The sequence below is a fragment of the Festucalex cinctus genome, chromosome 3, assembly GCF_051991245.1.
Source record: "Festucalex cinctus isolate MCC-2025b chromosome 3, RoL_Fcin_1.0, whole genome shotgun sequence".
In the NCBI taxonomy this organism is placed as follows: Eukaryota; Metazoa; Chordata; class Actinopteri; order Syngnathiformes; family Syngnathidae; genus Festucalex; species Festucalex cinctus.
Window position 1 is genome coordinate 20,902,727 of NC_135413.1, and position 15,759 is coordinate 20,918,485.

The 15,759-nt window shown below is 40.2% G+C and overlaps 1 protein-coding gene across 3 annotated transcripts in view; it reads left to right on the forward strand.

The window, feature by feature from the left end:
* Positions 1–15,358, forward strand: part of tspan9a (tetraspanin 9a) — a 215,370-nt gene extending 200,012 nt beyond the window's left edge. For 2 of the 3 annotated variants that reach the window (XM_077516569.1, XM_077516570.1), the window contains 4 exons: positions 8,395–8,496; positions 8,743–8,874; positions 9,857–9,940; positions 13,543–15,358. In XM_077516569.1, the coding sequence (XP_077372695.1) occupies positions 8,395–8,496; positions 8,743–8,874; positions 9,857–9,940; positions 13,543–13,614 (390 nt within the window). In that variant the 3' untranslated portion in view covers positions 13,615–15,358. The remainder of the gene's footprint in view (positions 1–8,394; positions 8,497–8,742; positions 8,875–9,856; positions 9,941–13,542) is intronic. The other variant, XM_077516568.1, reaches the window with a different exon arrangement.
* The last annotated feature ends 401 nt before the right edge of the window (positions 15,359–15,759 follow it).

Below are 15,759 nucleotides of genomic sequence, written 5' to 3' on the forward strand. Positions count from 1 at the left end.
TTCTTTTCTTCTTTTGCAATAATTTGCACATTGGCTAGTTTTTTACTTCACTCACCATGTTTAAAGGAAGAGGATGTGCCTTAAATTGCACACTTGAGGACTTTTTCCATTTACAGTCCATGTATAAAAGAAGGTATCCTACCATGAAGAGGATGTGCCTTAAATTGCACTCTTGAGGATTTTATCATTGACAGTCCATGTATAAAAGAAAAGAGTAGCCTACCATATAAGCCATTGCATTTATCCATCCATCCATCCATTTTCTTGACCGCTTATTCCTCACAAGGGTCGCGGGGGGTGCTGGCGCTTATCTCAGCTGGCCCTGGGAAGTAGGCGGGGGACACCCTGGACTGGTTGCCAGCCAATCGCAGGGCACACAGAGACGAACAACCATCCACACTCACAAGCACACCTAGGGACAATTCGGAGCACCCAATTAACCTGCCATGCATGTCTTTGGAATGTGGAAGGAGACCGGAGTACCCGGAGAAGACCCACGCGGGCACGGGGAGAACATGCAAACTCCACCCAGGAATGGCCAAAGCCTGGACTCGAACCGGAGTCCTCAGAACTGGGAGGCGACGTGCTAACCAGTAATCCACCGTGCCGCCCGCCATTGCATTTAATGTTCATATAATTTAAAAGGCATATCTGACATTTTTATTTTTTTTAAATGGGCAAATATTATTATAGAAAATGAAGGACAAAGTTCTACTTCTTTTTTTAAATGTAGTTGTTTTGGCGGCACGGTGGGCGAGTGGTTAGCACGTCCACCTCCCAGTTATGAGGACTCCGGTTCGAGTCCAGGCTCCGGCCTTCCTGGGTGGAGTTTGCATGTTCTCCCCGTGCCCGCGTGGGTCTTCTCCGGGTACTCCGGTCTCCTCCCACATTCCAAAGACATGCATGGCAGGTTATTTGGGTGCTCCGAATTGTCCCTAGGTGTGCTTGTGTACGTGGACGGTTGTTCGTCTCTGTGTGCCATGCAATTGGCTGGCAACCAGTCCAGGGTGTACCCCGCCTATTGCCCAAAGCCAGCTGGGATAGGCGCCAGGACCCCCCGCGACCCTTGTGAGGAATAAGCGGTCAAGAAAATGGATGGATGGATAGATAGATAGATAGATAGATGTTTTGATCTGAAAAATCATCCAGTCAGTGACTCAAACTACATTGTAGTAGTCGACTTTGCTGTGCTGGACAGAGAGCTGGCAGGTACCAAATATGCAAAGAAATGTACTTCGTAGACAGCACTATAATGAATATGAAACATACTCTCTCTGTACTCATCATTTGAAATGTAAAATACTATTAAGAAAGGAAGAAAAACTGCTTCCAGCCCAATGCATAGATGGCTTTCATCCTTCTGTGCTTTACGTTTTGAACATGGAAACGCAAAGAAATTGCCCTATGCCAAACTGTACTGCTTCGTAGAATCACTTTGTTGTATGTCATTTCCATCTGTAGCCCAATGTTCTTCAGTCGGCTGATCAAATGTCATACAGAATCTGTACTATAATAAAGTCAGGTCCTGCAATTAGCAACCAGCTGACGACAGCAGATGGTCGTGCCACAAACCAGATTATTGCTATTCGTCTTTAGCGCTGTGACCTCATTGTTTCTCTGTCAACCCAACAGGCCAAGCCAAACAGCGCTAAAGGTTTATTAGCTCACAATGCGGAAGCCCAACCTGGCAAAAAAACACAAGGGGCGGAAAGGGAAAAAAAGAACAACACTGCAGAAGGGGAGGAGGTAGGAAGAGAAAACAGTTGGACTCAGGAGAGATGGAAAGCAGATAATAAAGGCATGAATAAAAATTGGACTGGTGGAGTAACAGAGGGACAATGTCAATAGTTTACACAGGGAGCCAGAATGTCATTCAGTAGAACGTAGAACCTCAGCCATGGTTCACCATGGATCACATAAGTATGTGCCACTTTTGACATTTGGGGGTGGGGGAGGAGATGCTTCCATCATGACTCAAACATTTGTCAACAGTGACAAATATTGCGATTCCCCCCCACCCATCTCTGTGTTTTTGTCTGCATGCGAGTTCTCAGGCTACTCTCTGGTTGTTGGAGAATTACCTCAGATTTTGTTATGAGCGTGCAGCATTGGGAAGCAAAGATTTGTTCTTGAAAAGTATTTCATATCAGGAATACTGTATAAAAGGAAAACAAGGCACTTAGGGATAATCAAAAACTACATTAAATAAAGTAAAAGCAAAAAAAGAGAGAAAAACAAGTCAAAAGAACAAACATACAATCTCCATAAAACTGACAAAGCAGTTAACTATATAAAACTGACTGACGAAACATTGAGAAAGACCTGGACAAGGCTGAGGGAGCCGATTGGTAGACACAAGGGACTGGGCTGACGAGAACAGGTGGCATCAACAGCCTAACGAGACAGACAAAACGAGAAGGAATACGGGTGATGAAACACGTGATGAAACTAAAACCGTTCAAAACCACATCAACGCAAACGCAAATCATGACAGTTTGTGTTCTGTTGTGACTCAAACCAAGGAAATCATTCTTTTCATTCACTACTTATCTTATATATCGGGTTACTGGTGAGATGGCGCCTATCCCAGGCCACTTTGGTGAAAGATGGACTTGATTGGTTGCCAGTCAATCACAATGCACAGAGAAGAGCCTATTTCATCGCCAAAGTGTAACGGGTTGTTCCTGAACACGTACCAGAATGCCACAAAGTTTCATGCGAATCAGCTGTGCATTTTTTTTTTAATTATAATACTAACTCATTAGCAAACTGGCCAACAAACAAACAGCATTCAGTAAACGATAATTAAAATAGGGCATAGAAATTATGCAGTGAATACACATTCAACGCATAGTGTCTAAGCAGTGTTTGGCATTTAAACAAGTTATTTTGAGCATGTTTTCTGGGATTAGTTAAGAGAGAGGGGGGGAAAAAAGAATCTAGCCAAGACGGCAATCTAATATCGTGCCACATTTGGTGACTGATTATTGCATCAAACACAACCAACCAGCAGGCTATCAGCATATGTTCAATTCATGGCCGTGATTTATTATTTCAGGCCTGACAGAGAGCAAGCAGGGGTGTTTCTCTCATACAAGTGAATATTGTGGCCTTGGGCGATTCAGGCAAGGCTTACAACGCGTCCATGGGAATTCAATATCCTCTTTAATGATGTGTTGTTGGGGACCTTTGGCTCCGATGCTCTTTCTCTCCACATCATTTATTAGACTTCTGGAACAGTTATCTCAACTCTTCTCGACAGTACACGGTGAGTGGAATGAAGTGAGCTGAACCAATTTGACGTGAAATTAGTACTGTAAGCGCAACCATGACGACTGCGCAGTCCATGATGGAAAACGTTCAGTGAGTGTCTGTGTTAAAATACTTTGGTTCTTGTTTCAACGGTCATTTGTTGACTGAACTACCCACATTGTGTCCTGGAGAGATTTGACAATTGAATATTTCAATCGCTCAAAACAATGGAATAAAAATAATATTCTCACAAAGCACTAATTGCTCATTACACTCCCTACTGTAAATATGCAATACTGTACTCTGCTTCTACTAGTAACTATTTGAGGCTTCAGTCATTTGATATTCCTGCTGAGTACCGCAGCTAACGAGAGAATAAATACTAGAATAGCACTCACAGAGCACCACTAAGATGTCAGATGAGCCCCCAAAAAAATGTTTACCCTCATGGAAACCCAATTATGTGTGTTTTAATTCTGCAATTAGAATTAAAGCATTATGCCTAGATACTTGCTAAAATGTAATGGTTTATTTTTAATTTTTTTTGCCTTTCATATTTCGTGGAGTTTTTGTATAACAAGTTGCCAACGAAAACACAAATTCCTTGGCAGGGTGGATGTAAAAGCACGTTATTCTTTTTTTATTGACATAATGTGTATCCTGTACACAGATTTGGGAGTGTTGCTTTATAAATAATACAGTTCCTATAATAACAGTTACCTGTTTGAAAAAAAAAAAAAAACGTGGTGGGTCATGTAATCCAAGTACCATAATCTTAAAGTAATGTAATTCTAATATTTTGAATGACTATTGGAGTAATCCAATACCAAATATGCTGATGAAGACAACATAAATTAAATACTAATGCAATGTACCATATATTTAATTTTGCCTGGTCGTTTCTGTCCTATTGATGTTTAATAGCTTTCTTCATAGCATTGTTGTTAAACTCATATGTTTAATTGTTAACTAATATGATATTGAAATAGTAAATCTGTGGGTGTTTTGTGATGGAAGGGCAACACTTTGATTACATGAGAGATGTAGCATGCTACAAGCTAGCTCCCGTCTCGACGAAAGCTCACACTATTCTTTGTGAATATTGTTTAATAAGATAAATCAGTCCTTCAGTGAGTATGTTTCAAACAGTGAATGTCACTCACCATTTACTCTTTTCCTCCATGTTTCTTTTAAACTGGCCAGATATGAAGGGCACGACACACTACAGCCACTTCCTTAGATAACCCCATGACCAGACACCCACTTGCTCACAACACCACTTGGACTGAAATTGTAATGCGGTGAAATAATCCCAGTTTATATTCAATTTACCTCTAATCTGATAAACATAACGCCGCCATGTATGTAGGCCCATATTTATGTATTCCGTTACTGGCCAACCCCTGCAATACTTTCCCACCTGAACTGTATGATTATTTTCGTGTTTTTTGACATATTCTATAATTAGTTGAAATTAGCCACTCGGCATGCTAATGAGTAAACAGTAAGAATTTGTGTCAACTCACTGATGGTCCCTGTGTAACTGCTCCCGTGGTGAGGCCCTAATACTGACAGTAGGGAGTCTTTACTCATGAATAATTAATGACTTTGAATGGAATTAAAAATAAATCTACATGCTGAAACGTCCGTTAGATCGTGCACCAAACATTGTCAACTGGAGACACTAAGAGAATGACCAACTATCTCATCTTTCTTGACAAATAAAACAATCCTTTATTGCTATAAGTAAGATGCCATTGCCACACATTTTTTTTTCATTACTGTGTGTGATGATAGTTATAGTTTGTTATTATTTTTGGTAACTTCTAACAAAATATACAATCTATCAGATATATATATATACTATATACTGTAGTTAACAGAATAAAGTGTTTTGGCTCTCAGCTTCTGACCATCTTTTTATCACTTAACAATTTAACAGTTACTGCTTTCAGAATGTGTTTATTGCTTTTGGCTTTCGACTTGGGTCTGTAGCGGTAATGATGCTCTAGTGTAAAAGAGAACGCCGGCACGTCTGGTCAAGGTCATTTTGTTTTACACTTGACACTCACTTCTGAAAGCAACACTGCTCGACGCGTGTACATAAGGCTTTATAATGCTCATAACGCAACTCGATTGGTAAAAATTGGGTGTTTATTCCGGGACCTTCTGCTATGGTTCAAGTGCGCATTTTTTAAATATAAGAGGCTAAAGTAAGCAGTGTGACGAGTGTTATTTGTGTCAATGACAAATATTGGATGGTTGCCTCTTCAGAAATGGGAGTTTGATCAAGCATAAGTGTTATTCTGTTTAAAAAAATGGCTACTGCAGCATAGTTTTATTCTTGACAGGAGAAAAATGGGTCATTGCATGACCAAATTAAGATCTGCTGTAGAGTCATTTGTCTGCCCGTCGTTAGCCTCAAATCTAGATTGTTAAGTTTCATGTCAAGCTCTAAACAAAGACTTTCACACGATGCACAGTCATTGGAGACCAAGGTGATTTTACCGTAGTCTGTGTTTGTGTGTTTTTTGTCGGTGAGGGGTTGGAGCGAGTCTGCTCTCCAGTGACTGCAAGGAGTCGCTAATGAGCGAGCAGCATCGCATAAAGCTGAGATTGAAAGCAGAAGACAAAAACAAAGTAAGAGGCAGAGATTGATGATAAAGCTGCTCATCTCATTTTCTCATACAAGGACAGATGCAGAGGATGTTGGGGCCTGCGGCCCTGAGGAGGCGTTACACAGATACAGATACGCTCCTCTGCGTCAGCAAAGTTAGAGTCGCACAAAAAGAATGTGATTGGAAGTGATCATAATCATATTGCCAACGTTTTTTTTTTTCGAGGTCATAGAAATGGACTTTGCATGTATAATAATAGTTACTGAAGCATTTTAACACAGAAGAAATTGTTGCTTAGACCAAATCACTTTGACTTTTAGCTTGATGTGTCTGTCTCGTTACCATAGAAACTTCAGATTGTCTGGCGATCATTACATCTGGGATTTTTTTCAAGCATTTTTCGTTTTTTTTATAAATAGCCGCTAGTATGCTAACGCTGTAAAAGAGGTGAGACAGTGCCTGTGTAAAAGTGAATCGCAGTCAGGCAGAAGTTTCGTATCCACCTGTTATGTTGAAAGCAATGTTGCTGTGGCATTTTACATTTTACACTAGATGCATTTAATAATAATACTGTATTGCACTTCACCGGGTTCTGTGTAAAAAGTAAATGCAGTTTATAAGTTGATCATGTGTATAAGAGGCTTATAATATTTCATCCATAATATATATGGATGCTGTTGCATCACACCAGCATGCAATTGTAATTTTCAGAATTGGGTGCAGTTTTGTAAAAACTTTATGCACGTTAAAATGATTCTTTTGTTTTGTTTTTTATTGTATTTATTCATTTTAATCCAGATGATATCAGCAAGTGTATTCATTGAATTGGCTTCTTCAGCGTCTTATCATGGCTTTGGCAACTTAAGGATAATAAAGAAAAAAAACTTGAAAAAAAATGCCATTCTGTTGATTAAAATCTAACTATATAAACTGGAAATGATTTGTCCCATGAATAAAATGAATGTTGTTTTTTTTTTTGTTTTTTTTTTTAAACAAAGGCAAAGCTTTGTGGCTTTATTAGTGGTATGACCGTGCAGCGCTGAGGCATTACGCCTTAACTTGTAAATACATTTTTGTTGCGGTGTGACTAATAGTGCCTGTGAAGATTTGCTGTGTGGTTCGGGGACTGTGTGCCTATTTTCTCTGTAATAATTACCACATATCTGAAGTGCCCCTCAATCTGTTGCGGCTGTTAGTGAAATCCCCCATGGGCAAACCAAACTGCGAGAGAGCTAAGCCACTGACTTTTGTTTCTCATTAACACATCCAATAAGATATTAATCTCCCACAGACATGACACAACCCTGAGCGCATTGTTGGAGTTCAGTCACAAGAAAAAAGATTAACACACTTTGCTTAAGGGCATGTTGAAGCTGCATACGGGTGAGGCAACACAAGATCTTCCTCTTCTCAAGTCATAGCACAAAGCTGAGCCTGAATTTGACATTTTGGAAGCTGTGAAGATGAATGTATTATTAATCCAGAAGTGGCTGTGTGGCTAAACAATTGCAGATGTTTTACAATAATATAGATTGGGTCTGAGCAAGCAGATAGGTTAGATAGAAAAGAGATATAGTATGACATATGTACACCAAATGTATTTTGACATACTGTCATTTTGGAGTAATGATTCATAGACCCAAGCACATTATGAGAAATCATCAGGACTGTCATGGGAAATTATCCAGTTTCACTGTCATTGGTGAAAAAAATCTCGGGTATTAATTAGATGAACATGAACATATGTCTATCTATGGCAATGATATAACAACCACTGCCAACAGGTATAATAATTCACTGCCCATATAACCTGTGCAGCTACCTGTTGCCAAGCTTTCTATGGTTTCTTGCAATATCAGCTTTGTGTACTATTAAAGAGTCACAGACTTCACTCAGAGAGAAAGTATGTAAATTCTGATTTTATTTCAGTATTGATATTTTTGTAATTTTTTTGGGTAGTGTTTTTTAAACATTTTTTAATGTAAAATCAAATGGTAAAAGTATTTTGTGCTAACCTGGCAAAAGAAGTACTCCTATCCACTCGTCAGTCATGAATCTACTTATCAATCAAGGTGATGTCGAGTCCTGCCACAATTCCCCGGCAGAGTTTTGCACGTTTGATGTCAAAATCAATCTTGTGTATTAAAATATTTCCATAACTGTTACTGGCACTGTCACAACTCAGCCCAACCTTCACAAATTGTATTCTCTTTATTTGTCAAAAGGATCAATACTAATTCAGGCAGAGGCACCAAGATTCATAGGTCACATTTGTGCATGTTTCCGACCAGTAACAGCTTCTGCTGTATGACATAACAAGAACCGTTCTGGTTTTTGGGTGATAGCCCATTAAAGATGCTTGAAGTAGCTCGGGTGAAATCACACAATGGTTCATGTTTTTTGACAGCTCTCTCCAGGTTTCAATTTCTCACTGTTTTTCTTCACTGCTGTTCAGTGATCACTCCACAGGGAAGGTTCTATTCTAAGGTATTGTAACCACGGCTGATATCTCTTCCATCTGCAGGTGAGTGAGAATGCTAAACAAGATCTGAAGGATGGGCTGGCTCTGTACAATTCTGAAAACAACATCGGCCTGAGAAATGCCTGGAACATCATCCAGGCAGAGGTAGGCGGCCTTCAAAGTTACATCAAATGTGATATACATTAGCAGAACGGCGACTGGGATCTTTCAGATAATGTATTGCCTGGCTTCTAGTCTTAGTATTAACACAACATTGAATTTCACGGCTGTCTGTCTGAGCACATTCCATTACTGCGTAATACGATGCAAAGTCACTTCAAAGTTAAGTTTCAGGGATCTGATGGACTGTCTGGTTTATTGACTGCATTATGTTTTGTGTGGGATATACAGTGGAAGTGCTGTGGCGTTATAGCTTACACCGACTGGCACGAGGCCCTGAAAGAGAAGGTCGTTCCTGACCGCTGCTGCCAGGAGCATTACCAGAACTGTGGGCGGAACTCGACCAACATGTTCTGGAACAGGGTAAGCGTTTGTAATGTAATTCAAACATAATTTGAAATTTTGTGTGAAAAATGTCAATTTTGAGATTTAGCCAAAATAATGTCCCCCTTAAGGTCTCTATTTTCATTTCCCAGCAGCAGAAAAGATTCAATTGTAGTAGATAGCGTCTTGACAGCGAGACCTGTTGTGGTTCAATATTGATCCATATATAAGGCGCACTGGATTATAAGGCGCAGGGTCAGCTTTTGAAAAAAATGAAGGCTTTTGGGTGCGCCTTATAGTGCGGAAAATACGGTACTCGAAATTCTTATTTGGGCTTGTACTCTCTTATGGACACATTCTAGACATGCCCAATTTGTACATCTACATATACACGTGCAACCATAATTGGAAGTCCATCTGGTCCAGAGTTTCTTTATCAAGCTACTGTGTCTAATCAGAGGAAATAAAACTGCGAGTTAACTGTTACTTTTATTGCTTTACGGATTTTTCCATTATGTAGCAACAGCCATTTTCTTTAGTCATGTGACACGGTTTCCCAATTTCCTCCTATTACAAATCTGATCTGCCGTAGTGCTCTGTTGTGTGTTTAGTCCAGTCCAAAGAAAGGAATTACCTAATTGCCAACTGAGCTTAAGTAGACATTGAGCTTGCCCACTGGAATAGCACAGCAATGAAATCCTGAAATCCCGCCCCCAAGAAAATGACCCCACAGCACAGTGATGTCCTATCGCTGCCACAGAAAGGGATCAACGCTTTGCAGCTGAACGCAACATGAACCCATCTCAATATTGGTACGATGACCTCTGAATGAACCAGGGCGCACATTTTACATCTCAGGAACGCATAATCTGTCTGTGACCCATAAATCTCGATGTAAAATTCACAATTCATTATTCACTTGTGTTACGCCTCACATACAAGGTCAATGCTCTTTCGCCCATTGTATAATTGTGAAAAATATCTGCTTGGTTGAGTTTTTCTCATATTGTCTTCCATCTAGGGTTGCTTTGAGAAAGTAGAGGAATGGCTTGATGACAACAAGCACCTGCTGGGAACCATAGGCATGGTCATCTTGGTTGTGCAGGTAGGAGGTACATTGATATTTTGGTGCCAACTTCCGTGCTGCTGCTTTTGTCCTCGTCTGCCTACGTTGTAACACGTCTGCATCAAATGGCCTTTAATCCTATGTGCCTCCGTGTAACTTGTAAGGCTTGACCTCAGTGGCCGTTCTGGGCGCCTACATCTTGAAAATATTGAGGCCACTATTTTTTTTATTTTTTTTTTCCCCTGCACCGGTCCTGTCTGAGAGACTCAAAGCACAATGAATTTGCTCCAAGCAGGCAGTGGGAATCCATCAGAAGGCATACAAAGAAAGAAAGGGAAAAAAACTCAGGTGTATGTGTTAACGGCGCTACATACAAATCGATATGATAAAAAATAAAAATGACTGTGTCTTTCATTAAAGTTGGTTGAACAAATACTTTGTAGAAATGAACTATTCAACCTGGAAACTTTGACTGCTACCCTTTGTGTACAATTACGTACTAAACAACAATCAAGTACAAACAATGATGTGTCTCTTTTGAGTTTTTGAAAAGGTTTGCATACAAATAACAACCTTGTCAAAATGACACCCATTCATAAAGCGTATAAGACTGAACTGACAGCGATGGATTTGAAATAAAACAATCAAGATGCGATTTGTGTGTAGCTCTATGTGTGTTCAGAAGATCCACGTTTACCATTTATCGATTTGTCATTTATGCTGATAACCTCAAATCATACAAATATCTTATTACCCAAATACTCTTGCACCTAACCACCTTTTTTTTTTTTTTTTTTTTTTTTTTTAAATAGAATGCAAGTTTTATTTAGTAGACTTCATTATGTACACATCAACAATTCTGGTAAACCAATAGCAAGGAATATAGCGTTGTAGACAACCACTGTGTCTCACACCAGACGTACTAAGAATTTCCTCATGCCCCCCAATATTCAAGTGGATTTACTGCTCATTTTTTCCTTTTAACATGTGAGTATTCTGCTATTCTAAGCCTAAGATGTTGCACCCGAGGTTGTCACCTTTTGTGAAAAGATCACATGCTCCTGTTAACATCCGTCTTTTAATTGTGCACGTCTCCTACACACGCACACACAAGCACAAGTGTGAAAGTGACAGATATCGGTCCTCTTCACAGACTCTGATAAAGACTCAAACTGCACATTGGCTTGCCTGACATCAGTTTTTGTGTCTGTATGCAAACACATTCAGTTGGGGCCTCCTCATGCTGCGCTTTCAAATTTGACGATGACAGTAGATGCCATCTTGTCTCTCGAGTTAGAAAACTTTCTGCACTAGAAAATCGCCTAGTTCATATGAGGGAGAATGTAGGAAGGGTTAGCGATCTAAAAGTACAAACATTAATAGAACACAGCCTGTGAACTACTACACACAGGGTTGTTGCCTTTGCAAACAAAGTTTCATAAAAATACATCACAAGTCTCCAACATTTCATGATACACATTTAATAGGACAATAAGTCTTGGAAGTTCCTCCTCAGTGATTCCTACATCTCTACAGTATTCTTTCTCATCGCTAGAGAAGTACCTGTCCTACTCAATTTGACAAAAGCTATCATTCGTCTCAGAGCTGCACCGGTCATCTGTGAAGAAACCTTTTTTATTAGCTCGATGTTTACTCCAACAGCTTTTGACAGACAACACGCAGTCGTACTTTCTTCACTGTAATTCCTACTTCTTCTAAACAACTCTCACTGTCAATGTAAAAGTTGAAAACAAAACTTTACCTCTGTAAGGAATAGGGGTGTTAAAAAAAAATCGATTCGGCGATATATCGCGATACTACATGCGCGATTCTCGAATCGATTCAATAATCGGCAGAATCGTTTTTTTTTTTTTTTTTTTTTTTTTTTTTAAGGATTCACACCTTGAGCATGGAAGAATGTTATATGAACGGAACATTAAGCCTTAATATTTTATTTTAATGCTGTTCAAACTAATACATTTTCATATAAATCTTACACTCTACAAGCGTACTGATTAGTATTTTCTAAATTTGAATGAAAAAAATCGCAACAATCGACTTATAAATTCGTATCGGGATTAATCGGTATCGAATCGAATCGTGACCTGTGAATCGTGATACGAATCGAATCGTCAGGTACTAGGCAATTCACACCCCTAGTAAGGAATGTGACAGGTCTGTCCGAAACTTTAGATTTGAATGAGTCTTATTCCTCGTCTCTTTTTTTACTTTAAACATGTCTTTTAAACATTTGTCAAGTGCAAAGAGCAAAGTGTGTGCATGGGTGGAGTTTTCTTTCTTTTGGAATATGGGCACAGTTAGAAAGAGGTATTTGCACCATTGTGGGAGGGAACACAGCTGACTTGTTTGCCATCCAACGGAAGCAGCTCCTCTCATTCCTTTTAAATTCAGCATGGCATGTAGATGCACGAGATCAGCACACGTATATTGTTTAAAAGGAACCGCAAGAAGATGTCTACTTGCCTAGCTGATAAAAAATATATATATATACATACAAAAGATGATAAATAATGATGAGTTCAATTAATTGATTTCTACAATGATTCAGATGGATTGACGGAGGCTGTTGTCATATTTATCAATGATATACAAAGTCATCCACTACACATGTCCACGTAGTTTAGAATTGTGTCTCCCTGTGCCTTTCTCCAATCCACCAAAATTGCATTACACCACCTGCGCCACAATTTAGACCTGCTTTTAGCTGGTTTAAATTCTAGTCCACTTTCTGTCACCAAATTGTCGTATGTGTCGGGCGTGTCCGCCGGAACACCCACCGATGCAAAATATGGTAAAGTGTACTTGCCTCGGCACAAAAATGAAGATGTGCCTGTTTTTACGTGCACTGTCTATGAAAATAGTCACGTGCTGTGTACTCCTACTGAAGAGTAACTGTGAGTCACAGCAGGTTAAGATTCAGCTTGTGTGACATAGGTGATCTAAATTTGATCGTTAGATTTCTTTCTAAATAGTATACCCTTGTGTTGGCACATAGGAGGCTCTGTTGTACTTGTATAAAGCATATATGAATCTTGAATAATACAGTATACAGGTTTAGGTGCATTTCTGAATGTGATTTTTTTTAAATTACGTAAAGAAGGTGAATCACGACTTCTACCTGAGTCATTTTTACACAGTACAGAATGTACTGTCAAGTACAGAATGAGTACTTTTGCCACATCTGGAGCTAAATATCAATAAAATGGTGTCAAATGAGCTGTCTAAATGCATGACTATGTCCAGACATTGTTCATCGACAGCGTGATTTTCCTAAGCAGTTAAAATATCTTTCACGTTTGCTTGACAGTGAGGTGTACTAAGATGCTCTCTGCTTCAGCAGATAAAGGTATTAGGATGAGCCTTGCCACTGTTTGATGTACAAATAGGATGGGTAATGGCGTCTTCAAAGAGACAGTACCCTGCCTACTAGGCCATCTCCGTTTACTTCTTTAACTTAATGCTTGCGCCCACCATTTTCTCTCAGAAATTCTCCATTTGTAGGCGAGTGAATGGAAATGTGCTGGTGCCTCACAGCGGGAGTAATTGTACCTCGAAATGTGCTCACATATATCACACGTAAACATGTTTTTCATTCTGTCTCCTTTTCTTTTGCGGCGCAGCTTCTGGGCATGGCGTTCTCCATGACGCTTTTCCATCACATCCACAGAACAGGGAAGAAGTACGATGCCTAGCCCCCGGAAAAGTCTGTCAATTCCTGAAGGGATGGAACTCTGATTACATGTACCTCCTCCTCCCCACCACCGCCGCCACCGCTACTTTACAAGGATCCTTTGACTCTCTTCCCAGACTCTGTGTGCAAATTCCACGTGTCGCCGCTCTGGGCTCTCTCCTTTCGCCACTCATTTTTTGCCAAAGAGTAACACAACTGGAAGAGGAGAAAGGACAAGTCATTTGGCACCGAAGAGAATCCTGTTAGTTGTCACTCCTTTTTTTTTTCTTTTTTTTTTTTATTTTGCTCGGAATAACAATTTGCTGGAGGGAAGCGCACAAAGACATTTAAGACTTCTGCTAACACTCCCCACTCATTGGGGAAAAGAACATAAAATGCCTCCCCACCTATTTCTTGTGGAGTATTTGTCTTTCATTTATGCTTATATATATTAAAAAAAAAAAAAAAAAACAATGTCCCCCATTTTCCTTTGTAAATGGAAAAAAAGATCCAAAATGGCATGCTAGTTTTCTACTGCACCGATTTTCCTTCAAATCCCTTATCACCCATTTTTTTTCAAAATACATTTTTGTATGTGCGTGATGCTCCTGTGGAATGTAAGTACAATATAGTGTGTGTTGCATTTGACGTGAGGAGCATAGACATGTCAGGATGGTGTTTATTATGATCCATGACTCATATATTTTCCCCTTGACTAGCATTTTGGGTAAAGTGAGTGGGATTGAAGAAAGTTATTAAAGGGAGAAGAATCATTTTGTACTAAATTCCGCTTTTATTCTTTGGGTAAAGGTACAAATCTGCCAGGGTAAAAACACACACACGCGCATCGTGCTGCCACACAGCGGCATCAACACAATTCCCACAGAGACAATATAAATTGTGTAAAATGGTTGTTTATTAAAGCTCCACCAGGACTGTCAAGAGAAAGATCCTGGGTGATGAAATTTCCCCTTTGAGAGTACAAAGTAAATTGTGGTGTATGCGTGTGTTTTATCACATTGTTCCACACTGCAAAGGTTAGAAAAAGAAGGGCATAAAAACACAGAAAATCATGGGCACTAGAGGGAAAAGCAGTATTCATGCTGATATCATAAATTGTGTTAGTGGAGGCGGCAAAAGGTTTTCTCTTTCATAATCCACTGTCGCACATTTGTCCTCCCCTCATCAGTCTCTTTGAGTCAGGGGGTAAACTAAACTCCTTTGTTTTATCTTTAAATTTCCTCAAAGGAGCATTCAAGCAAAAATGGTCAAATCAAGAAGAAAAAAGTAGCAATGCTCTGAGAAGAACATTTTTTTAGAAATAAGCTGTAAATATAGTATTATAATTTTGTGTGTGTCAAAATCCCAACGGAACCTAAATGCAACAGTCTGACATCAGCAACCACTGCCATATATTCAAATCAATAATTGTTCTAGGCGGCACGGTAGTCGAGTGGTTAGCACATCCGCTTCCCAGTTCTGAGGTCTCCGGTTCGAGTCCAGGCTCGGACCTTCCTGGGTGGAGTTTGCATGTTCTCCCCGTGCCCGCGTGGGTCTTCTCCGGGTACTCCGGTCTCCTCCCACATTCCAAAGACATGCATGGCAGGTTAATTGGGCGCTCCGAATTGTCCCGAGGTGTGCGTGTGAGTGTGGATGGTTGTTCGGCTCTGTGTGCCCTGCGATTGGTTGGCAACCAGTCCAGGGTGTCCCCCGCCTACTGCCCAGAGCCAGCTGAGATAGGCGCCAGCAGCCCCCGCGACCCTTGTGAGGAATAAGCAAGAAAATGGATGGATGGATGGATAATTGTTCTAACCAAACCCAACAAAAGAGGGGATTTCCTCAGACAACATCCCCGATGATGTTCCCACTCACGACACGCCCGTGGTTTTTCCACCACTCCTATTCTTGTGCCTTGTTGCTTCCAGGCAGCCAGTTGGACAGGGTGGTGGGAGAGGAGGTCGATCAAAGCTGAGATGGATAGCTATGGCAACATGCCCGAAAGGAAACATCTATTTGAAACTGTTTATCACATATTCCCAAGAAGCTGGAGAATCAATCTGCCTCCTTAAACACCGAAAATACTTGAGGTTGCTTCTGTGTCTGCTGCGGTGACTGCAAGGGAAATGGCCTTAGGTGGGATGCACATGTAACATCAGCAATCTGTATT